General features: G+C 37.9%; 1 protein-coding gene across 1 annotated transcript; it reads left to right on the top strand.

Moving 5' to 3' along the window:
* COPG1 (coat protein complex I subunit gamma 1) lies at window positions 1-23,481 on the top strand. The gene is made up of 24 exons (XM_026723448.2): window positions 1-207; window positions 2,553-2,605; window positions 2,696-2,776; window positions 3,088-3,159; window positions 4,602-4,681; window positions 5,501-5,576; window positions 5,797-5,889; window positions 6,354-6,440; window positions 6,553-6,710; window positions 7,380-7,513; window positions 8,407-8,474; window positions 9,119-9,307; window positions 9,424-9,519; window positions 10,488-10,731; window positions 11,318-11,393; window positions 12,030-12,133; window positions 13,499-13,624; window positions 14,276-14,344; window positions 15,575-15,717; window positions 17,382-17,553; window positions 17,958-18,055; window positions 20,638-20,776; window positions 21,563-21,661; window positions 22,413-23,481. Exons 1-24 carry the CDS (start codon window positions 171-173, stop codon window positions 22,541-22,543), a joined length of 2,625 nt encoding a protein of 874 aa, XP_026579233.1. The 5' UTR covers window positions 1-170; the 3' UTR covers window positions 22,544-23,481.
* Window positions 23,482-25,865: the final 2,384 nt, after the last annotated feature.

Here is a 25,865-nt window from a genome sequence, read left to right as displayed (position 1 = left end):
GCAGAGGCGGACTGTCTGTCTAGCGCTGCCGTGTCCCATAATTTCTGTTCCGTCTGTCACAGCACCTTCCTCCTTTCCTTCCCTGTCCCCTGGGCGAGGGTGAGGTTTAGCTGGTGGCTTCTCCCGCTCCTTCTTCTTTACCCGGTTCTGCACCTCCATCCACGGACAGGATGCTGAAGAAATTTGACAAGAAGGATGAGGAGTCAGGTGAGCAGGGAAACACTATATGGAGTTGTCCAACGGGGCGACCTCCATTTGATGGCGTGGCTACTCCCTCCTCCCTATTCCCAGCTTGCAAAGAGCTACCTTATCCCGGCAGTAAAAATCCGGATAGTAGCAAAAACGTTTCGGACTTTTCCATAACTCCCCTTGGCTTCCAGCTAGCTAGCAGGAATCAGGATGTTTGCAGGATCTCTAGGGGCTGAAATTACGGGACCTGCAATCCAACATATCGGGGGAATGACTAAAGTAGACTAGTAGGAAGGGAGAAAAATGCAACCATCCTATTTTATGAATGAAATGTTAGTGCAACAGAGGTTTCTGGTGCGTGGTGTTAATTATTAATTGCCATGAAAAAGGATGTACCTACTCAATTCAATTCTTGTTAAGAGAAAGAACTACAGGCAGTCCTTGACTTACAACAGTTCATTTAGTGACTGTTCAAAGTTACAATGGCGCTGAGAAAAGTGACTTAGGGCCGTTTTTCACAGTTACAACTATTGCAGCATCCCCGTGGTCACGTGATCCAAAGCCAGATGCTTAGCAACTGGTTCATATTTATGACGGTTGCAGCATCCCAGGATCATGTGATGTCACGCCGGTGGAGCTGCTTGCGGCAGAATGGCACAAGGCCCGTCACGCTAGTGCCGCTGCTTGGGGCTGGACGGTGCGAAGCTTGTCCTGCTGCTGCTGCTGCTGCTGCTCATAGCCACACTCCACAAGACTCATTGTGCTGCTGCTCACGCACCTGCAACAACACTACACACCACGTCGCATCCTGATGCGAGCGGCTGCACCAGCACAATGAGCCGTGTGCCATCTGGCTACAAGCAGCTGCAGAAATCCGACAGCAGCACTACAGATGTCGGGGTGTGGGAGGCGTGGCTGCAGTGGTCCTAAGATAAGCAGGGAAGACATTCCCTGAAAATAAGACTTGGTGCTTATTTTGGGGCCGAAAATAAAATAAATACCAGATCTTATTTCAGGGAAACACAATAATAGCTGCTGTTTGTAATTGCTATATTGATAATAGCAATAGACTTATAGACTTAGATTTATATACCTCTTTTTAGTGCTTTACAGCCCTCTCAAAGCGGTTTACAGAGTTAGCATATTTCCCCCAACAATTTGGGTCTTCAAATCCTCAACTTATGTCCACAATTGAGACCCGAATCTCTGTTGGTAAGCAACACAGTTGTTCAGTAAATTTTGATCCATTTTACCGCCTTTTCTCACCATAGTTGTTAACTGAATCACTGAAGTTGTTAAGTTCATAACATGGTTGTTAAGTGAATCTTGGTGTCCCCATTGACTTTGCTTGCCAGAAGGTCAAAAAAGGTGATCCCATGACTCCAGGACACTTCAAGCGTCATAAATATGAACCAATTGGTAAGCATCCAAATTTAATCATATGACCGTGGAGATGCTGCAATGGTCATAAGTGTGAAAAATAGTTGTAAGTCATTTTTTAATATAACCCTGGGTTATACAAGAGCATGTAGCCCCTGATCTTGGAGGGAGCATACAGGTAATCCTTGACTTATAACCATTCATTTAGCGACCATTCAAAATTATAGGGTATTCCCAGAATGGGATCATATTGATGGCTTCTCCAGGATTCTTGTAGAATCCAATGCTGAGCTAGATAACCCTTGGTTCCATTTCAGCACAATTTTATGTTTTTTTTTTAAAAAAAACCAACCTTGTCTCTGTCATGTGAAATTTCTTCGTATCTTATTCTTTTTCCTTTCCCTGCTTTTCCATCCTCAAATGCACATACTCCATTCTCAGAATTCTTGTTTTATAACCCAGCTTCCCCATATCAAGAAACATGAGAGGTGTATCAAGATGCTAAAGAAGTGACCAATTAAAGCAGCAACTGCAGCTGACTGTAAACAGTGCGCTTCTTATATGGCAGTAAAAAAATGTGTCCCTAGTTTTTAATTTCTCATTGTAACATTGAATATCCTTTTAATAATAAAAGATCTTTATGTTTCTGAGTTGTATTATTCCTTTCTTATGTATTTTTCTCATTGCATTTGAAATTGAGAACTACATAATGATATTTGTCTTGAATCTTAATGGATCCAACTTAATTGCAAGGCTAAGGTAATATTTTGTGACATTTCAGTTCCATTTGCACTTGAAAAGGTTAATGATTGCCTAGAATGATTGCATTTCTACCTCTTTTAATCTTTCCAAGTTTTGTTATTAAGTTTCTTTCAGGAATGTTAATTTTTATTAAGGACCAAATGAACCTGGGCTTTCCCAATTGAAATTTTGCCCATGGGAAAATTTTGATCATTAATTAAATTGACTATCTTACATTGCAGGTGGAGGTTCCAATCCATTCCAACACTTGGAAAAAAGTGCTGTGCTGCAAGAAGTAAGTTTCCAAATAATGCCTGCCTTTTCTTCTAAAGCGAAACCTCTAAATATGTCCTGAAATTCTTATGTCTTCATTTCTCTGTCCTAGGCCCGAGTATTCAATGAGACACCTATAAATCCTCGGAAATGTGCTCATATCCTCACAAAGATTTTGTATCTCATAAACCAGGTAAAAGGGAGATTTTATTTACAAAGTCTTTATTATACTGATTAAACAATCCTGCTCAGCTTGCCAACATTTAAGCTAAATTGCTGGAATTCCTTCAGTTATTTTTTTCAATGATAAAGGAGCCAGCAGTTGGATCAAAGAGCTGCTGCATGGTCTGGGGCAACATGAAAGGTGACTCATTGTGGTGGGATCATCGGCTCTCACTAACTTTGCCTCTCAGCTGGGTTAACTGTAGTCGTGAGCTTCTCTTGGCTAAGTCTTCCACTTACTGCACAAATACTAGCCAATGTGAGTGTTTCCTTCCATTCTAGGGAGAGCATCTTGGTGTGATGGAAGCCACTGAATCGTTCTTTGCAATGACCAAGCTGTTCCAATCCAATGATGTAAGTCTTTCATTGTGCATTTTGGCATTTGCTTAGGCTGGAAAGAGGATGTAGGGCCTCTGTTTGGAAGCTCCCTTGTCATGGGTTCTTCTAGGGATAAGATTACACACATGTACAGGAAAAGCTTTTGATCCCAAGTATGATCAGTTTATTACTTAAATACTAATTAAGCACTTTCTTGGAAAACTAAATTGTGTGTATATTTGAAACTTATTTTAGTACATCTACGTTGTTTATACTTTTTATAGGTGATGCTTTACTCTTATCTCATAGTTAACTTATACCTATTAACAGTAGTATTTCCTTACTGCTGCATGCCTATTGTTCCTATACTTATTTCCATAAGCCTATGTTTTAGCTCTATTTTTAGATATCCTTGAACCTTTGTTTCTATGCATACTTTATTTTCTAAAAGTGTTTCTTCACTTACAGACATATGTCTTATACTCCAATTTGAAGATTTTATGCTATGGAATCCCAGTTTTCCTTTGGAGATAGCCTGTCCCCTTTCTTTCCCCGTTGTGTGATCTTTTAAATTGAAATTGAATTTGAATTCTTTATTCTTTATTGTCATTGTACGTATATACACAGTATACATACAACGAAATTCACATAACATCCAGAGACCAGACCCAACACATACACACACACACACACACACACACGACAATCCCCAAACACCCCCACCTGCCAAAATTCCCCTAAAAACACACAAGCATCTACACAACAGACCAAGTAATACTGACCAACAGCTCACTGATGGTGGTCCTTAAGTTCATTGTTAAGTGCAATTATAGCTCTGGGATAAAAACTGTTCAGAAAACACGTGGTCCAAGTTTAAATTGTTCTGTATCTTCTGCCAGAAGGCAACAGTTCACAAAGATTGTAAGCAGGATGGGAAGAGTCTCTGAGAATGTTGTGCAATGTCCCCAAACAGCAGGATGCAAAGATGTTGTCCAGGGCTGGTAGCTGGAGCCTGATGATATTCTGGGCAATTTTAATGATTCCCTGTAGACCTTTTTTGTCCCCTACAGAGCTGCTCCCATACCATGCATTTTAGTTACAGTCCCTTCAAAAGGGATTGATGCGGTCCCCTTTGGCTTTGGTAGCTGGCTGCCTCTACTCAGAGCTCTGCTGAGCCTCTTAAAGGATGGCCTTGGTAGTTTGCTGACCTCACTAGGGATTGATGACACCGCTGGGATGACAACTTTGGCATCTTGCTCTCACAATGGCTTGATACCAGGCTTCATTTACATGTACCATGTGTGTCTCTCAACAAAATATTTCTTATGTATTATTTCCTATGCCAGCTTCTCAGTTTTTATTTGTGTCATCCAGATGCAAAATATATAGGGACCTCATCTTTTCCTGTAATATTGGCCACTTTATATGTCCTGTCAATATTTGTACATTCTAAGTCTGTGGTTTGTTCTCTGTGTCAGCCAACTCTCCGCAGAATGTGTTACCTGACCATCAAAGAGATGTCTAGCATTTCGGAAGATGTCATTATAGTAACCAGCAGGTAATTTTCTTCTTGAATCAATCGAACTGTATAAGCTGTGCGAGGGAGCAGCAGTACTAAAAAGAGATGATGAAACTGGAGCAAGTAAAAATAAATGGTAGCTTTAAAAGGCTATTGAAATGCTTATATAAAAAAAACCCTTCATTTAATTGGTTTGAGTAATCCAAACACATATGCAGAAAGATATGTTTTTATATATGTTGCCCTCCTCTGTCTTCTCTTTCCAGATGTTTTTCCTTTTAAATTATATGATGTATAATTAATAATTATAAGGAAGTAAGGTTAATAATACATTAACCACATTCAAAATATTAAAGTGATGGCTACCAATGCTAACCCAATGTGGGTTGTTTCATTTGTCTTAGCATGTGTTGCATACCCAACTATTGGGATCTGTAAAGCAGGGTTAATGATTTAGTGCAATGGGTGAATCTTATGTCACTCAGTGTTTATACAATGAAATACTACATTGATAATAGGCATTGTATATGTTGTCTATGTGATATACACAACACCTATGTATTGAAAGACATTATGTTCCAATTGAGATGCCCAGGAACAGAGGTGGTATTCTGCAGGTTCTGACCAGATCTGGAGAACTGGTAGCAAAAATTTTGAGTAGTTCAGAGAACCGGCAAATACCACCTCTGACTGGAGATTTTACAGTATCCTTCCCCTGCCACACCCACCAAGCCACATCCACAGAACCGGTAGTAAAAAAATTTGAATCCCACCACTGCCAGGGAAGCCAATTCTTAGAATCTAACACCTGATATAATAAATACATCATACTAACGTCTCTATTCCATTTTTGGCCAGCTTAACAAAAGATATGACAGGAAAGGATGACAACTATAGAGGCCCTGCTGTGCGAGCCCTCTGCAAAATTACAGACGTACGTATGACACTTTTGCATCTTCTGCAGTCTTTGTCAGTTTTTACATTTTCCCATCATTATGTGCCTCTTCCTTTCTTTTATTCTTCGTGGATTTTCCCTGTCTTTCTCCTGCATTGTTTGCTCCTTCAACTATGATCTTTGTCCATTCTTGGAAGTCTTGGCAGATGTTCTTCTGCATCCTTTCCAGCCAGCCTCTCATGCTCTGTCTTTCCTGCAGACCACCATGCTGCAATCTATTGAGCGCTACATGAAGCAGGCAATCGTCGACAAGGTTTCCAGTGTATCCAGCTCTGCCTTGGTGTCATCTTTGGTATGTAAGTGCTTGCAGAATTTATGAAATAGGCGAGAAATTTTGAGTGCTCGTTGTCCAACAGGACACTTTTTTAAAAAGTGAAAATTATGATGGAAAATCTCACCTGCCCCAGGCATAGAAAGAATTGACAGATGAATACTGTAGTTCTTTGTCGATTCTGTGAGTAGTAAAACGGTGCATGGCCATTCTTAATTGATGGAGCAATTTGTCTGTTTGGAAAAAGCAAAGATGTGGCTGTGTGTCTGTTTTTGCCAAATTGTTTTAAAGGCACAAACTCCCACTATTTTAGATCACGAATGAGGTAAAAGAGAGAATAGAAAAATGATGAAAATGATGAAAAATAATGCAACTCTTGGGCCACAAAACTTCTAATCTTTTTGGGAGCTATTCTGTGTCATTTTAAATGTTTCTGACATTTGAAGCAACTTCTTGATATGTTCTCTGGCTTTCTTCCTTTACAGCACCTTCTAAAGACAAGTTTTGATATAGTGAAACGTTGGGTGAATGAAGCTCAGGAGGCAGCATCTAGTGACAATATCATGGTCCAAGTAAGAGTTTTAAAGCTAATCAGGAATGTGTGACTCTGTGGTCTGAATAATTTATGTGTACAAATATAGAAATAAAGTTGACGGGTTATCTTCCTTTGCTACCTTGTTCCAGTATCATGCTCTTGGCTTGCTGTATCACATTCGCAAGAATGATCGCTTGGCTGTCAACAAGATGCTAAATAAGTTCATGCGTCATGGATTGAAGTCACCTTTTGCCTATTGCATGATGATCCGAGTCGCCAGTAAACTGCTTGAAGAAGAAGCTGGAGGGTAAAAAAAGGACATTTTTCTGTCTTCAAAATACGATGTATATAGTTCTATAAAGCTAGTTCAGTGTAAATGATTAAACTAGGTCTATAGTTCAGTGTAAATGATTAAACTAGGTTTATAGAGCAAGTTCAGTGTAAATGATTAAAGATACCAGGCTAGAAACAGGGAGATCAGAGTTCTCATCCAATCCATGTCCTCACCAATCAACATGCGTCCTCACCAATACATATCGAAACTACATCCCACTAATACATGTCCAAACACTTGTTCTGTACCATATTGCATTTTTTGGCCTTCAGTAAAGCCACAATTGCTTAATCTGCTGTCCCTATTGATAATGTCTTATAAATATTATAGACGTGTCAACAGAGATATTATTAGCAATTAGCAATCTGATATTTTCTTAAACTTGCTATTCTCATGAAACAAAATTGAGCAGGATGAATTATGGACGATAGAGTAATATTTTACAATCTGTGTGATTATCTGTTTAAATTTGAAAGAATGCTGGCGTTTGTACCATCTGATCAGAAATTTCAACCCAATACTTATAAATTAAACTTTGATCACAGAAAAAAGACTCAGTCATTGGTGTTTAAGTGTAGTGGGTGATAATGGATGTTTGAATCTAATGTTTCTTTTTCTTGTTTGTTTGTTTTCTTGTCCTAGCCGGGATAGTCCGCTGTTTGATTTCATTGAAAACTGCTTACGGAACAAGCATGAAATGGTGGTCTATGAAGCAGCATCGGCCATTGTTAACCTGCCTGAATGCACAGCTAAGGAACTAGCGCCTGCTGTGTCTGGTAATGGTGACATTTTTTAATGATTTCATGCTTGAGGTTTGCTGAGTTACTTGATACTGATTTGGTTTGCTTTGGCTTGGTTTATTAGTTCTAAATGAAGTTTTACTGGCTGCAAAATGAACTTGGTTGCTATGTTTATGTAAAGTTACTAACACTTTCAGCCATGTTGCTTCATGTTTTGATGTTGGCCTGTATTGCAGAGGACTATCAATAGAGTGACTTTCAAACTCATTGTTGCTCTGTGTACAGATGTACACAGATAATCCTCTACTTACAACAGTTCACTTAGAGATTGTTGGAAGTTACAACAGCACTGAAAAAAGTTATGACCATTTTTCACCCTTATGACCATTTCAGCGCCCTTTATCAGGTGATCTCCTTTTATGATCTGCTGACAAGCAAAGTCAGATTCATTTAACAGCCATGTTACTAATTTAACAATTGCAGTGATTTGCTTAACAAATGTGGCAATAAAAGTCTTAAAATTGGGCAGAACTCACCTAGAAACATAAATTTTGTGCTTAATTGTGGTCATGAGGACTACCTGCATATGCTTATTTCTGTCCAATGGACCAATAAAAGGACCTGATCTTGAAATATTGGGTAGGGTGGGAAGCTTTTCAAAAGAGGAAAGTAGCTTAATGAGGGAAATAGACAAAGAACTGAAGCAAGTACTATCTTGTAATCTCCAGGGGATAGTTTATAAATTATTAAATTAAAACATAAGTTTATGACTTCTTTGGGGCCTTTCTGAATGAGATAAGCTGGTCTTTTCTGCATAATTTTCCCATTTCCCTAATATCTTCTTATATAATGAGGCTGCTAATAATGGATCTGAATCAGCCTTTCATAAAATGGTGGGATTAACTTCTTATAAATGTTACCTTTCCTAGTGTTGCAGCTGTTCTGTAGTTCACCCAAAGCAGCTCTTCGGTACGCAGCTGTCCGAACCCTCAACAAGGTAAGATGGATCAAAGAAACTGAATTTGAAATCTAGAACACAGCTGTTAGTGATTGCTTTCTAAAGACTCAGTTTGGAATACAAGCATCTACACTCCAGCTACTAGGTATTCTAAATTCCTCATGTGAGGCCCAACTTCTACTGTTGTGGCAGTGTAGGTAGATCAGGAGATCAATCCTTGGTTTGTGTTTACCTATGAAATTCTTTTTATGAGGGAAGCTTAATTTTCTTACACTTTGCTATCTTTTTGGCTACTTAGCAAAATTTATTTTTCCAAATAAAGGCAGAATGGCTCTTGCATTTCAAATTTAAAAAGAGAGATATAGATTGCTTTATATCCCAGGATCAAACTTTGGTTGAAGATCCTGGTGAATAATCTGTAATTTTACCAAAAAGAGAAGAATCTGGATTAGTGGAAATTGTGGTCTAAAAAGAATAGGATTGAAGGGATGGAGACTGAATGTACTGGAAGCAGGCAAAGAGGTAGGGGAATGAGGAGCACATGGCTAGACACATTCCTGGCATAATAGATGTATCTGGCTCACTCTCTCCAGATATACATTTGATTTATGTACATTTAACTGTATGTCAAGACTGCCAAGCTCACCTGATTTGCATGAGGTGAATTTTTTTTTCTCTATTAGGTTGCCATGAAGCATCCATCTGCTGTAACTGCCTGTAACCTTGACTTGGAGAATCTCGTGACCGACTCTAACCGCAGCATTGCTACTTTGGCCATCACAACTCTACTAAAAACTGGCAGTGAGAGTAGCATTGACCGTCTCATGAAACAGATCTCCTCATTCATGTCTGAAATCTCAGATGAGTTCAAGGCACGGAAAATCATTTGTGTTAGGCTTTCATCATGTTTCATGTTGTGGGATGGAGTGGCTGACGGGGACAATTCTAGTAGTTCATGGTGCTTGTTTAATTCCCCAATTTCGTCTAGGTTGTGGTGGTTCAGGCTATCAGTGCCCTCTGTCAAAAATATCCACGCAAGCATGCGGTCCTCATGAGTTTCCTCTTCACAATGCTACGTGAGGAGGTAAGCTTGGCTGCTTGAGACATTGTCGTTCTTGATTCTTTGCTGTGCAGAAAAACAAGAGCCGTCCTTCCTTCCTTCCTTCGAAATTTTAAAGGGAATTTGTAACAGAGCAGTTTTCAATTTCAAAAGGTTATAGCAAAACCAGGAGCCACTCTCCTTCAGTCAATGTTCTTGGTGACTGACAAATCAAGGTATCTGCACCTACAATACTGTAGAGTCAGATAAGTGGCTAGACCAAATCTGCACCATTGTATATTTCACAGGCAGATTGGCTGCCAGCAATTCTCTGATAAGTAATAATTGATTAACTCAGCCTGAAACACATGTTTAAGCATATGGGATTATTTCTACAACAGAACTGTTAGCCCCATTTCCAGAAATTTCCTTTCATTTTCTAAAAAATTTATAAGCATATCTGTGCATGCTGAAGGCTTGTCCCCAGCCTATAGAAAAAGAATAAATCAGTGCCTATTTACCAAGGCATGAAGCAGAGAGGAGTAAGAAATGGACAAAGATTGTTCAAAGAAAAATACAGTAAAATGCTTAAATCTGAGTTAAAAATTAGCAACCAATATTTATTAGGAACTTTAATTTTGTGTACTAACAGGCCAGTTTTCTAGGACTACATAGCATAGTTAGATTTTTTTTTTACTTTTCACCAGTCATTTGCAGATAAAAGAGTTCACATAGTGGAGGTCTTTCTAGAAGAGTAGGACAGAAATGTAAATTCTTCCAAGGACAGAAATACAGATTGATCCACAATATCTTGGGTAGTTCGATCAGATGTCTTCTATGTAATTCTTGCAGTACCCTTTTACCATAAGATCAAGTCATAGGAAAAACATGAGTTCATACAGATTTTAGTCTGGGCTTGCCTAGACGTGTCTTCTGTATAAAATAATGAGCTAGCACGTGAGGAAGGAAAGCCTAATCTGTCATAGTACTGATCCATTCTCCTTACTACTTAGGGTGGCTTTGAATACAAACGTGCCATTGTTGAATGTATCATCAGTATCATAGAAGAAAATGCTGAAAGCAAGGAAACCGGCCTCTCCCACCTATGCGAGTTCATTGAGGATTGTGAGTTCACTGTCCTGGCCACCCGAATTCTCCACTTGCTGGGCCAGGAGGGGCCAAAGACCAACAATCCTTCAAAATATATTCGCTTCATTTACAACAGAGTCGTCTTGGAACATGAAGAAGTCAGGGCAGGTATGTGCACTAGAAAAAAACCTTCCCCTAAGAAAGTTGGAAACTTAAGTAGGTTATTGGTCTACCTGTTTTCACCAGCATCATTTCTAACTGATGACAGCTTTCTGGTATCCCCAAGCAAGGATTTTTTACAGTTATGCTTGAGAGATCCTGAAATTGGATATTAGACCATCTGCTTGCAAAGCAAATTGAGGCACAGCTTTTCTCCTTTGGATTTGTTGTAGCAATTGAAACTCTTTTATTACCAGATTATAGGCAACATTTTGAAATAAACACATTTTACTTAATTTCTTCTGAATTTCATCCACATGCAGAAAATAGTTGAATGGGTTGGGAGAATTGCTAATTGAGCTAAATGGGAATCAGATACTAGGACATATTCAAATGCTTTAAAGAATGCTACCTGTTAGCTTTTAGATAAGTACTCAAATCCATTTAACCTTGGAACTATTTTAATAATGTTTTACTAATCATATTTGGGTACAGTAACATAATCAAATAGCTAAATAAATGATGAACATCTAAGTATCTTTCTTGTCTTTTCCAATTACCAATTACTTCCTGCCTTTTTTTCACTTGTTTGCAGGTGCAGTAAGTGCTCTGGCTAAATTTGGGGCTCAAAATGAGGAAATGCTACCAAGCATCCTAGTGTTACTGAAAAGGTGAGCTTGCCTACATGGCAAATTTGGAAAAGGTAAAGATGCCCTGTAAAAATGTAGAGTTAGTGAAAATTTAGCCTGTGCTGAAGTGACAATAAGTCTCTAAAGATGATTAGATTCCATATCACTGGGACATATTGAGCATATTTTTGAGCCAATTTCAAGTTGTCTTACATGGCCAGTGATTGGGATTTTATCATAATTTCTAAAAAAATGTTAATGCAAGTCTATAAGTCTTCAACTTATAACCAGTCCCTTAGCTACTGGTCAAAGTTACCACAGATTCCCCAGATGCTACTTATGACCCAGTTTCAAAGGTATGGCAGCCGCAGCACCTCCACAGTTATACATCCACCCAAGGGAGATCAGGCCAGCACTAGCAGGTGCAAATTACCAGCAGCTTGCAAGCTTCTAGCTTTCTTCCATTGCAGATACAAAATATCTTGTCCCACTTCTATGTAAGAAAACAAAATTAATTATCTGCACAATTATTTATCCTGTTGTTGTATAAGGTGCCATGTTACATTTCCCAATTGGTTATACTGATTTAATGTTCTGGATGGGGTGGGGGTCTAAGGAAATATACATTTCTCCAGTTAAGTAGAACTCTGTTTTTTTTTTAAAAAAAAAAAACTTCAGGTGTGTGATGGATGATGACAACGAAGTCAGAGACAGGGCTACCTTCTACTTAAGTGTATTGGAGCAGAAGCAAAAGGCCCTCAATGCTGGCTACATTCTGAACGGTATTCTAAGTTCATTCATTATTCTTTGCTTTTTTAAAAAAGATTAAGTCACTCATATTGATGGAACTTGACACATGATAAAACAGGTAAATGTTGAAAATTGTTAAATGCCCTCAAGTTTACAAAATTAATCTCAGAGTAAACATTTATAAATCGCAATACTTTGGCATGGTGGAGGCTGTAAAGCTATAAACCCATTTGAAAATAGAAATTTTAAATTGCTTAAGAACTAAAACCAATCTGATATAGTTTGCTCAGACTTCAGAACGTTATAAATTGCCTACATTCAGACTAGAAAGAAAGTCATACACTGGAGTATTTTTCTCTGTCCAAAGCCTGGAATGTTAATTTTGAATGAAAATTTTACTCATAAATTTCTTTTTGTTTACTGCCTTGAATACTTTTCAAGTTGCATACGTCCAATCCAGTGGTGGTATTTGACCGGTTCTGCCCAGTTCTGGAGAGCCGGTAGCAGGCAATGAGCAGTGGAGACCGAACCATTTCTCTTCGCTGCTCCACCATTCCTTCTCCATTATACAGTTGTTTTGTTTGAGATGGCTGAGATAAGCATTCATTTGTGTGACCATCATTCTCATAGCTGATGTCTTTGCTGGTCTACATGCTGAGGTGTCACTGAGCAGGGCAAATGCCTTCATTTCATAATCTGTGTTCATCCCCACTGCTGAGCAGCCTTAATTCTTTATTTACACATTTATCAGTTTCTTCTCTAGGGCTGGAAAAGGAACAAGGCCAGAGTGAACGCATGATTTCCTATCCCTGTTTATCTCCCAGTAGCTGGCACATTTTGGTTTAGGGCAACATTCAGACTTCAAATGCCTGCTGGCTGGAAGTCTTCCTTTGATTGATGACATTGATGGTTCTTTTTGAATGCCTGTGGGTTAACAGACATGGCTAACACAACATGAAGAGCAAAGGAGGCGGGCACCCTTATTTCTAGCTCTGCTCCTCTTTGGTAGTAACATTTGCTGTCTGAGCAGACTCTACTTTGATGCATGGCAGAGCCCCCTTGTCCCCTGTGTTTGAGCCTTAAATGGAAACAGATGTATACCAGATGTTGCTTCTTCTCTGGGGATTAGAGGCTTCCAGGAGTAATCTTTTTGAGGATATGCTTGCAATACATTCATTAGGCTAAACAAATAGATGTCACTGCATTTGGAAATAGACACAAGAAATGAAGCTGGGGTGGGGTGGGGTGTTTCAACTGGTAAAAACCCAAGCTCTTTCAATGGAAGGCACCATATGGAATTACAGAAGAAGAGAGTTGCCTGTGCTCTAATTTAGAAGTTGGCAAAGACCTGTCTAGTTTCTTGCAGTTTGCACGGGCTCAATATTTCTCTTTTCCAGGATTGACAGTATCTATCCCTGGCTTAGAGAGGGCTCTGCATCAATATACTCTGGACCCCTCTGAAAAACCCTTTGACCTCAAGTCCGTTCCTTTGGCAACCACCCCCATCATTGAACAAAGAGCAGGTAAGAGAAAGCAATAGCAATAGCAGTTAGACTTAGATAATGCTTCACAGCACTTTTCAGCCCTCTAAACAGTTTTACACAGTCAGCATCTTGTCCCCATCAATCTGGATCCTTATTTTATCGACCTCAGAAGGATGGAAAGCTGAGTCAACTTTGAGCCGCTCAGAATTGAACTCCTGAAGTGAGCAGTGAGTTAGCCTGCAGTACTGCATTCTGACCACTGCGTCACCAGGGCTCGTATCTTAGAAGGAAAGCCATTTTCCTGGTCTAGCATTGAATCCAGCTTTTTTAATCCTTATCAAAATGTTTTGGGTTTGATTTGAGAGGAGAAATTTTGGCAGTAGTATCTGTGAAGTTATGAACTGTTTGTCTTTCGTTTTATTGGACATCTGGGAGTACTTCATTTCCCCTTCAATAGCCAAGTGATTTACGTTTTATCATTAACCTTTTGCATTATTATTGTTACAGACCTGCTACCAGTTCCAATTATCTCCTATTTCTCCTGCCACCCACCCTTTTTTACCCCCTCAGTGGCCTGAAAAAAACAAACTTTGTTGCAGGAGGATGTGCATCCCTTTTACCACAGCATACCTTTCAGTCCTGTTTTCTGCATTTTTATACTATTATTTTGTTTTTCTTGCCTTTCCACAGAAAACACTCCCACCTCTGCAGTGAAACAATTAGACAAAATAGCAACAACCCGGCAAGATATATTCCAAGGTTTGTTTGCCCTGGTTATTGTATAAAACAAAGTATAATGCAGGATGTTGTTTTGTTCTACATTCAACCCTTTTGATTTCTGGAATCTCACTTCCTTTACAGTCCAAAAGTTTAGAAAATCGCCAGTCTATTTTCTTCTTCTTCTAACGCACCTTATAAAAAGGTTTGCTTTATTCCAAGTTCACAGATAAGGAAACTGAGGCTGAGAGAAAGCAATTAACCTAAACCTATGGCATTGACTCAGATTTCTCCAAACCCCAAATCCTCCAGGCGCAGTGGATTACAACTTCCATCTTCACTATTGCATTTGATGGGGCTTATAGTTCACTTGATCTGGAAGGCGTGGGATGAAAAAGGATGCTTTAAGATCATGATAGAGTAGGCCCTTGAATCTGGATATTATCCAACACTCCAGAGACCGGATTACCTTTACATGTTGAAGCTGAGCATTTTTGTTTATATGTAGTACTTGGAGATTATTTCCAAAGCAGGATGCCACAAAATACTCAACCAAGCTTCTAAAATGAGGAATTTCCATCTATATTTTTGGTTAAGAACTTCTATATTTAATGTAGATTTCAGCCCATAGTAGAGGAAAAAGCCCCCCCCCAGTCAAGACACCGGACTAGAAACTGAGAAATTTTAAATTCTAATCCTGTCTTAAGAATGAAGCCAACTGAGTGACTTTGGGACAGTTATTCTCTCTCACCCTAGAAAGAAGTTAAGGCTAAACACTTCTGAAAAAGGGAGTTGTCCAGATAGTTTCCATAAGTCAAGAATAACTCAAACAAGAAAATTCAAATAACCCCAAAGAAAGAAAATTCCAGTCAACAGTCTTTTTAGATCTTAAAAGTTTTAAAACAACTTCTCCAATTGCTTTCTAATTGTTTTCCTACTTTGAAAGAGTCGAATCTAGACCTTCAATTTTTAATAAATATATTCAGAGTAACACAAAGTACTTCCTCAAGAGTATATAATGCAATAATGACATTAGCACAGAAAGAATTAACTTAGAAAAACCAGCTCATATTTGGAGACAGGTTCTCGACATACTTTCCTGGGAATACTGTATTTTTTTTAAACTTACTGTTTATTTATACGGAAAAGTCTTTTGACATTGAACCTACCAGATGTAATCTGAAAACTTTCTCCTTTTACCCTTATCTCAATAGAAATATAGTAATTATACTAAACAGAAACCTGTGTATGGTTTTTTTTGCTCTCTTTTAGAGCAATTGGCTGCTATTCCAGAGTTCCAGGGTCTTGGCCCACTGTTCAAGTCCTCTTCTGAGCCAGAGGCACTTACAGAATTGGAAACAGAATATGTGATCTATTGTACAAAGCACACATTCTCCAAACACATGGTGTTCCAGGTAGGTGGTGTTGAAAAAAGCATTTGCACAATTAATCTCACTGATATTGCTGGAATATATCTATTGTACATATATCGTACCAAATAGCTTTCAGTATAATATCAATAAATTAATTCTTTAGCTACACTTTGTGCATGTAGTTGGACTTTTGTATTCTTTTGTATTCCCTGATAGTAACGTTGCACAACCAGCTAATATTATAGGAATAAAACTGAGGCGCACAGTAATGCAACTCTAAAGGAAAGATTGAAAAAAAAATCTGCTTTGTTTTCATCTGAATGTGCTTATTTGAATCATCCAAGACAAGAATAAGGTTTAGGAAAAACAAGTCATATTTTTAAAGTCTGGTTTATGTCTTCAGATCCTGTTTATCTCTAAATGCAGCATGTCCAGGTTTGCTAAACCCAGGTTTTAACAAAAGGGGGTAAAGTTAATTAAAAATGGAAACAAAAGGCTGTCAATTTTTATTGCTGTCCTGTTGCAAAGGGACTATACAGTATTGTATGAATTCTCAGATCATATTCACTCTTTAACATTACGCTATCTAGAGGCTGAAGATCTCCTTTAGCTTGATAGGTTAAAACTGCAACGAGATGATTAAACCAGTTGACAAGCAGAAGTTCTTTTTATAATTCCTTCCACTGCGATGTTTCTACCAAAGTGACTGAAATTTTTAGCATTAGTCAAATGCAGATATACCTAGAGAAGTACCCTTCTTCAGTTCAGCTAATATGTGTGGTGTCAGGGATTTCCACTTCAATGTGTGGAGGGTGAAGGATGTGTGTTTGTGTTTATTTTCACAGTCATGGTCATGATGCGCACTGAAGATGGTGTTTGATTTCGTTGTACGAGGTGCAATGACAATAAATTAAACTAAACTAATAAATATAGAGACTCTGAAATTATATTGATTGTAATAAGCACACTAGGCCAAGAAGACATCCTTTTGAAAATACTATTTTAAACTTCATGGACCACTTGCTCACTTAGAAATGAATATGCTGCAGATTGAACGCTTACAATGTTTCAATTATACCGAAGAAAAGCCTCTTCTCCTGGAAACTGCCTTCTAGAAAGATCTTGTAAATGGAGGATTTTCCCCTGAATATATTTAATGCTGACTATAAAAGAACATTTTGGAAGTTGCACAGACTATACACAGGTAGTCCTCAGCTTACGAGCACAGTGGATCCCAAAATTTATGTTGCTAAGTGAGACATTTGTTAAGTGAATTTTGCCCCATTTAACAAACTTTCTTGCCACATTTGTTAAGTGAATCACCGCCATTGTTAAATTACTAACACGGTTGTTACATGAATCTTTCTTCTCCATTGATTTTGCTTGTCAGAAAAGGTCATGAAAGGTGATCACATGACCCCCGGGACACTGTGACTGTCATAGATATGAGCCTGTTGCCAGGCGTCTGAATTTTGATCACGTGACCATGGGGCTGCTGTAATGGTCATAGGGGTGAAAAATAGTCATAAGTCACTTTTTTCAGAGCTGTTTGAATGGTCAGTAAGTGAACTGTTGTAAGTTGAGGACAATCTGTACAGTACTGCAGGCAAACATTGCTTGCTTCTTTTTTAAAAAAATTAACCCTGGGTTTCCTAATGCCGGAAATCTTGTTTTATGCTCTAATGTGCTTTCACTTTTTCTGATAGTTTGACTGCACAAATACACTGAATGATCAGATTCTGGAAAATGTCACAGTGCAAATGGAGCCAACGGAGGGATATGAGGTCATTGCTTATATACCTGCCAAAAGCTTGCTCTACAATCAGCCTGGTACTTGTTACACTTTGATTGCTTTGCCTGAAGAGGATCCCACAGCAGGTAACAATATTTTCTCTTTTCCCTTAATTTATCGGCCTGTTTAATATGTAGGGGGTGAATGTAGCCATAGCTAGATCCATTTCTAGAGGTCCAAAATAAATGTTGGATTTTTAAAAACTCATTTCAAAAATCAAGAGTTAATAAAAAAAATCAACTCTAAATGAGATTGTTCATTTTTTTTACACAACATTCAATAAACTCATATACTCAAAAAGAGATGGTAATTTGATCAGTATGTGTCCGTAGAAAACATAGATCGCTTTGCAAGCAAAGTTCACTGCGCCATGGGGTTTAAAATAGATAAATAAATAAATGGGAACAGAATAGGCCTAGGTGGTAAGCAAGGAAGAACAGTTATTTCTAGAGTTCACAGTGGTGTGACATCTGGTTTGTCCTCTTTGCAGTGGCTTGCACTTTCAGCTGCATGATGAAATTCACTGTGAAAGATTGCGATCCAAACACCGGTGACACTGAGGAAGAGGGCTATGAGGATGAATATGTGGTAAGACAGAACTTCAGAATCTGCAGGCTATATCGACTCTTTCCACTTTTATCAGGTCAGGTGATACCCCGTGTGGTGTCACCATACTGTGAAGTGTGAGCCACTGGATAAAATATTTTATTTCATCAGTGGAGCCCTATACTATGATCTGATAAATGCTTTCATTAATTACACAAGGAAATTGTTCCACCTTGTACACCAGTTGGTTTTATCTGGGCCAAAGAATGAACTTAATGAAGACTCTGAGCTTATAAGTGGATAAGTCTCAGCATGTCCAGATGGCTCAGAGTCAGACCTGGAGCTTCTTTGCTGGAGCTCTGCCTAATAGACTTGGCTAGTAGCCAGCTGATTTTGAAGACATAATCTTGAAGGTACTTATGTCTCCCTCAGGGTCATGTGCTCTAAGCTAGCCATAAATAATATGGCTTGTTCCAATTGTCTTTGTGTATAAGAATTTGAGCAGAATACTTTGGAAAAGAAAATCCTTGTCATTTAAACTGCACATGAAACTAATGTTTTTCTCTCTCTCTCTCTTTCTTTTTGCCTCTGAGATAAGAATACGTCAGTGTATGTTTTCCAGCAAATGTCCCTTACAAGCTGAGTGTAGAGCAATGAGGATGATCACTAGGTTTATTCCTGTGTTGGAAGCTATTGATTTGTTGTCTGTTTTAAGTACAGTGGAATTGCCACTGTGAACTTTTAAATTGGAAAGACAGGTATTGGTTTGCTCCCAGCCAGCATGTGGAAGTACAGGACTGTGCACGTTCTTGCTAAGCCATGATAAATTAAAATAGATGACTTAAGAAAAATCCTGCTTTATGTAAGCTGATTGGAGCTTTCCAGAGTCAAAGTGCCTGTCAAGTGTATTGGTTTAACCTTAATGCTGATAAGGAACTCTCATTAATATAAAATGTCAGTGGAAAAGCAACACTTATCAGCTAGTCTCTCTTGGAAAGAAGAAAGGAATGCCTGGGTGTTCAATGGTCTGGGCTTAACAATTGTCCTTTCTTGATCAGTCTATTATAATTACAAAGTACTTGAGTGGCATGGTGGCCTGGGGTGAAGACGCTTGGCTCCCATGTTTAATCCTAGGTAGCAGCAGGTATTTCTGTCTTAGGGCACAAATAAAAAAATATCTGCTACGAGCTCCACATGGTGTCAGGAAGGGCACCCAGCCAGTAAACACTCAGCTCCATCCAGTCACCCAACTCTACCCCAAATGAAGGGATTGCAGGGTCATAAAAAGGGAGTTTGTGCCATGTATTTCTTGACAAAAGCATTGTATGTACAGGGGAGCAAGCATACCCCTCTTCCTTTTTCCATGCTGATTCAGATTTCCAGCCCGTTGAATGCATAAACCAGGCCTGGTGTGTGTACATGAAGTTGGGGTTTGAAAAGTTTCTTATTCTAGAGATTTAAAGCTTGTACCTGAATCATGCAAATTCATGGAAACTTTAGTATCAGAATGCTGAAGAAATAGAATTTTTTTTAAATTATAAATATGGTAAAATATGGTTTTCGTCTTTTGAAATGTCTCAAGTTGCAATCAGATGCCGAGCATCTGTAATTCCTAACAAGGAAGAGGCAGAGTTTGAATATTGTAGAAATCAAATATTGTAAAGCCCTGGAAGCCTCTTCCTGCACATCATTTGCTATGTTTGATTAAACATTTCCCCATATGGATTAAGAATATCCTATACTTCTTTCCCCACACATCTCAAAAGAAATGAAACTTAAGCTGCCATATTTTACGTGAGATATAAACTATTCTAATGCCATATTTAATGAAAGGCCAGGTGAAATCATTGCAAATGCATCTATTTCCCATTTAATGCTTGGAGAGGAAAAGAAGAAAAAAGTATGTACAGCAGACTTCCACTAAATGGCCAGTTTTGTTAAATGTAACATTTGAAGCTGCCTTTTCTTAGCTAAGCCATTGCTCCATTAACTCAAACCAATGTCTGCTGACTAGAAGTGGTTCTCCAGGTGAAACCCTTTTTTTTCTTTTGAGTAATATATTTTTATAACTATATAATTTGGGGTATATAATTTTATGGTTTCCTGTCTAAGCAGGGGGTTGGACTAGAAGACCTCCAAGGTCCCTTCCAACTCTGTTATTCTATTTTATAACTAGAATTAAAACTGTAATTCTGTAGTTTAAATCTCTGAAAACATTTCAGTATTTGAATGTTTGGAGACCTTTCGGCTGAATGCTTTTCAAACTCAATTTACTGTACCACCACTCAGTAATACAACACAGTGCTATTACTAGTAATGCCCACAAGTTTTTTACTGCTTTCACCAAAATTGACAAAAGCAAAGATGTATTTTTGGAGCACATGTGTTAACAATAGCTGTAGAATATGAGGCATGGCTTGCATTGCAGTGCGGCTCTTCCAAACATGATTCTTGTTGCTTCTGCAGACAGACACCACTGTTCTGTTGCCCTTTAAAATTTATCAGTATTGCAGCAGAGAGGATAGAGGTTTTCAAATAATTATTGTTGCTTTAAAATCTGGTCAGTTTTCTAACGAGTCCACCAAGAAGCTCAAGGGTAATTTACTGTCAAATGTCTTCGTTAGCTAGAAGATCTGGAAGTAACTGTAGCAGATCACATCCAAAGAGTTTTGAAGCCAAATTTTGCAGCAGCTTGGGAAGAAGTTGGTGATGAATTTGAAAAAGAAGAGACTTTCACATTGTCTACTGTTAAAACACTGGAAGGTAGGTAAACAAAAAACCTAAGTGCACAGCTCTTGATTCCTGTGCCTTAAAAAATTAATAGTGTAAACTGGATTGTTACAGGGTTTCCTGTACATATTGGGGGGCCTTCTCAAAGTAGATCAGGCATGATCACAGGGAAATGTATTTGGGAAAACATTAAACATTGCTCTTCTGTTTTAAGTGGAAATCTTTTAATTTTGATACATGCCATTCAACCTGAAAATATTCGCCAGTGGCAGGTTGAAAGAAATCTACAATGGTAGTTCAGAATTCTATTGTCTGTTAATATGATTGCAAAAATAGGTCAAAAGTATTTATTCTGGAACCAGCACCTCAAGGAACCATGGTGATCTCAGTAATTATAGACTGTTTGAAAATTTATAGTAATTATAGACTGGTTGCAAATTTCCCCCCTAGGCCTTTGAAATGAATAAATGACTGTTTTTGACGGGGAAAAATTGAAATCTTTGATTTTGATGTTCATACAAATTGATGTTTAAAATACTTTGATTCCACCAAATTAATACAACTGAAGATGGTGAGTCCCCCCGCCTGCAAGACCTCTCACTTAAGTTTCACTCTTTCCCAGGACTCAGATTGTATGAGTTATTGAACTGGTCACAAGTGAAGTCACCGGGTCTCTGCACTTTACTTTTTGTTTCTTGGAGCAAATGACATCTACTTTCTCCGGGAATAGGGAACCTAATAATCTAGTTATGTAAGCAAACTGAACACAGTAAGTATAAAGGAACAAAAAAATGAGCTCCAATGTTTTTATTTCTACAGAGGCAGTGGGCAATATTGTGAAATTCCTGGGAATGCAACCATGTGAGCGGTCAGATAAAGTCCCTGATAACAAGAACTCACATACCTTGTACCTGGCAGGTGAGTTTTTCTGTGCCCTCTCTGTTGATTTTAATGGGGTCTTTTTGTTTTTGGATGTCTGAATCAGTGTTGACACCTGGTGGCTGCTGGACAAGTCCCTGCAGCTTTCTTGGCAAGATTTCAGAAGTGGGTTGCCATTGCCTTCTTCCCAAGGCTAAGCAAGAGTGGCTAAGTCATCCACCTGGCTTTGTGTCTATGCCAGGACCAGAACTCCTGGTCTCCCAGTTTCTAGCCTGGTGCCTTGAAAGCAAACTGATTCCTCTAAATTGGTTTATTAGTCCATTCTAAGTGACTCAAAAGTAGTTTTCATATTAGCTGGATGTAAATTCAGTCCTTTTTCTCAGAGAACTATACAGCCATCCAGTCTACCTTGGTAATATCAACTTAGCACACGCTTTCTCTACTAGGAAAGATATTTCATGATAATAGTCCTACAGATGTGGAAGCAGTATCATAAATTTTATTCAAGCTTTATTCTAATATATGTAGATATTTGTAATAAATATGCTAGTGCCAGAGATCCCAGTGGAATGAGATCTCTTATCGGTACATGATATCCATCACAATGCGATCTAAGTCACAATTCATTGACTGTCAGTGTTCTAAATATTCTTAATGATATAGAAGGGTAATTATCTCCTTTTTTAAAAGAGCATTTAGTTTGCTAATTTACTTTAATTCCTTCAAGAATGGAAACAGTTCTAGCCATACATGCTGATAAAAATATTACTGTCTTTGATCTGCTACACAGGTGTATTTCGAGGTGGTCATGACCTCTTGGTTCGTTCTCGCCTTGTCCTCACAGAAATTGTGACAATGCAAGTCACAGCTCGGAGTAAAGAAGAACTTCCCGTGGATATTGTTATGAGTTCTGTTGGCTAAGCTCATTTTCAGGCTATCTGTTTCAGACACCAAGGCTGAAGGGAGAATTAAAGGTCTCTTTCTACTGCTCTGGACATTGGGAGAAATATTAGAACGCTGGCACCAGTTCTTTCTCTAATTAGAAATGAAAGCTACGTGTGTAAGTTTATAACCACAAGAATGTTTCTGTGAAATACTGAATTGGTTATTTCTTCGTGTTTGCCAGGCTACTTCAAAAGAACATCCCTTTTATACCAAGGTGCCTAATAACACTAAAGTAGTTGGCTCTAGTTCCTGTTTTAGTCACCATGTGTCAGATTCCTTATGTGATTAGCCAGACTCTTTACAACTGGGGCAATTGTTATATTTCATGACCTTTCTAAACCCTTACATATATATTATAAAATAAAAATATGGATTTTATTCCAGCAACGCCGCTACTCTCAAGAATATGAAAATACATTTTATCTCTTGCACAAATGATATTGAAAAGACATTCACAACACACAGGTCTAGTTGATTTGGTTGTTTTATATCAAACTTGCCTTCATTTTCAAATTGTTAATATCAGTTGTAGGCAGCCTGATTTGAAGAAGTCCTAGGGTGAAAAAGAATCAGGAATATGAATTTCACAAGAAACTGGCAGATAATCTAGAGTAAAAAACCAGAATGAAAAAATGCTGAAGCATCCTTTATTTCAAATCATGTCATTTTTCTGTATTGATATTTAGAAAAGGTGATATTTAAGGAAATTGCTCATTTTCATATTGCTTCATGTTTCTAAAAGTCATTTGTTTCAGTAAAACAGCCTAAGTTGTTCTATGAGTGGGCATCTATTACTGTGGTTGGGTTTGATTTTGTAAAGGCTGATATTGTGCTTTGTTCTGTTCTGACGAGATTTTATACATAAATGTTGTGCCATATAATGAAAGAATAAACAATGTTTAACATTCTTATAATTTGCATAGCTAATTATCAGAGTTGTGATAAAATGAGGTGTACTACTAGATTTAGGTTCTTCATGGTTTTAGCAAAAATAGATTAGAATGGCGATATAAGATCATCCATTATGCTAATAGTATATATTCAACAAAGTTTTAATCCAGTTTCTCCAACCTGATATCCCTCAAAGTGTAAGGACTTTATAAATTTTGTACTAGCTCTAGAATCATATAAATTAAGAACCTTATATTTTGTTTATTGCTGAATGGACAAGTTTGATGTTGAATGGATTATATACTGTGCAAACAAAACTAGAGTTTTTTCAGGGTTGAGTGAAAATCTATCATGGATGTCCTGCAAAATTTAAATTTGAACTTTAAAAAATAATATCTATCAGATTAACAAGATATGACTTGAGCAATATTCCATATTTGCCCTATAATATCTAATCCTAAAGAAAAGTAGGAAGAGGCAGAGAAATATATCTAAATAGTATAAAGAAGGATGAGAGACCACTTTACACAGGTATGAACATACTATATAATTACTACAAAGAAGATAGAGATCGACAAAGGTAAAGAAATGTTATTCATGTATGAATAACTATACAAAAGACCACCCAAATTGCTGATAGACATAAAGCTAGACCCAGATATTTTGGAAATCGTAGTTAAATGGGTTCTACAACATATTGCTGACCACAAAGCTGCAAGAATTGATGAAATGCCAGCAGAACTGTTTAGAATAGAAGCCTCCAAACTTTTCAGCTTGTTGACTCTTTCATGAAATTTCAGATTGTTCATCAACCCCTAAACATTTATTATGTGAAAATACAGTATTTGGATAGTCCCACAACCCATGAAGTCAATATTCACTACTTTGGGGAACCTTAGTTTAAAATCATGCAAAATTAGGCAGTTCAATGTACTGCTTGTAATTGGTAAGCAGATATGGAAACAGTTGAGGTCAGAGAACTGAAAAAGATCAAGCTGTAGTCTAGTATCCAGTAAGGCAGTGTTACAAAAAGCTTCAGCTACCTCTATGTACGGCAGAATTTGTATGGTAATCAGCAACAGTAAAAATGGAATATGGAGCAACTAATTAGCTTAGAATTAAGAAAGGGGTATGACAAAGTTATATACTGTTAACCTATTAAACTTAAATGCAGATATATAGAGTGAAATGCTGGACTAGAAAAAAAATTAGTATTACAAATGTTGAAAGAAACACTGTACGTTACTAACAACCTGAGGTGTGCAGATAATTCCATACTGGCTGCTGAACACAGACTTAAGAGCTATTTTGTAAAAGGTGAAAGAAGAACCTTCAACAAAAGATTATTTAAGTCTCTCTTGCTTCCAGTAACTGATTGATACCACTAGCACATCTTTGGTTGCTAGTGCCAGCCCAATGCAAATGAGTGAAGAAATAGTAGTACAATGGTCTTTGACCTATGACCTTCACTTAGTGACTATTTGAAGTTATGGCCGATTCTAAAAAAGTTACATACTACCCGGATTCAAAATTGTGATGGCTGCCCCCCTCCCCAGGGTCACATGACTGCATTTTGGATGCTCAGCAACTGCCCCACATTTATACCTATTTGCAGTGCTCTGCAGTCACGATTGTGATTTATATTTTTCCCAGAAATTTTACTTTTACTTCATTTTCAGCAAAAACTGCCCTATAGCAAACAATGCTTGCTTAATTGCTGCCATGTTCATGTAACAACCACTGAAAAAAAATTGTGAAATCAGACATGGTCACGTTAACTCATTTAGTGACCATCATGGCTTATGATCAAAATTGCATGTTCAATTAGCTATAAGTTAAGGACTGCCTGTAATATAGACTATATCTTTCTGGGCTCCAAAATTGAGATATTCACTTTATTATGAAATAAAAAGCATCTGTTTTTTGGGAGAAAAATTAACATATCAATAAAACACCTGTATTAAAATTAAATCAGTAACGTTACAAGAAGTTGTCACTATTATAGGCCTATATTCAATTTACATAGAAAATATCTTAGAAGTTGATGCATGTATCTCAAATATTAAAAGCATGTATCTTGCAGAATGCTGCCTCATCTATTCTGTGACATGGATAAAATATAATATTTGTATCATAACAATTTGCAAAACACTCTGAATGCAGACAAAATTAATTCACGGTGTAGGCTATAGACACTGAGTCTATTTTAAGGAAGTGTAGAAGTGAATGGGTGAAGTGTTAACTCTGTGCATCAACCCATGAACTCTTTTTTTCTGGGGCAAACAAAATAGTCACGATTTCATTTTATATAATGTTTTACACTTAAGCCAGTCCTTCTGAAGCTGTAATAAAACTATGGCGAGAGTTCTAAGGACACATTGAGGCATGCTTATTGAATATACTGGTT

Source organism: Pseudonaja textilis, chromosome 2 (genome assembly GCF_049901715.1).
Source record: "Pseudonaja textilis isolate UNSWEBS1 chromosome 2, rPseTex1.2, whole genome shotgun sequence".
NCBI classification, from domain to species: domain Eukaryota; kingdom Metazoa; phylum Chordata; class Lepidosauria; order Squamata; family Elapidae; genus Pseudonaja; species Pseudonaja textilis.
This window is presented reverse-complemented; position numbering and strand designations above follow the sequence as displayed.

Excerpts from the sequence above, each read along its gene's own strand:
- COPG1 (XM_026723448.2), top strand. The coding sequence starts at position 171 with ATGCTGAAGAAATTTGACAAGAAGGATGAGGAGTCAG. Across the intron at positions 6,711-7,379 it reads CTTGAAGAAGAAGCTGGAGG|CCGGGATAGTCCGCTGTTTG; the intron begins GTAAAAAAAGGA and ends TTCTTGTCCTAG. Across the intron at positions 18,056-20,637 it reads GCTATGAGGATGAATATGTG|CTAGAAGATCTGGAAGTAAC; the intron begins GTAAGACAGAAC and ends TGTCTTCGTTAG.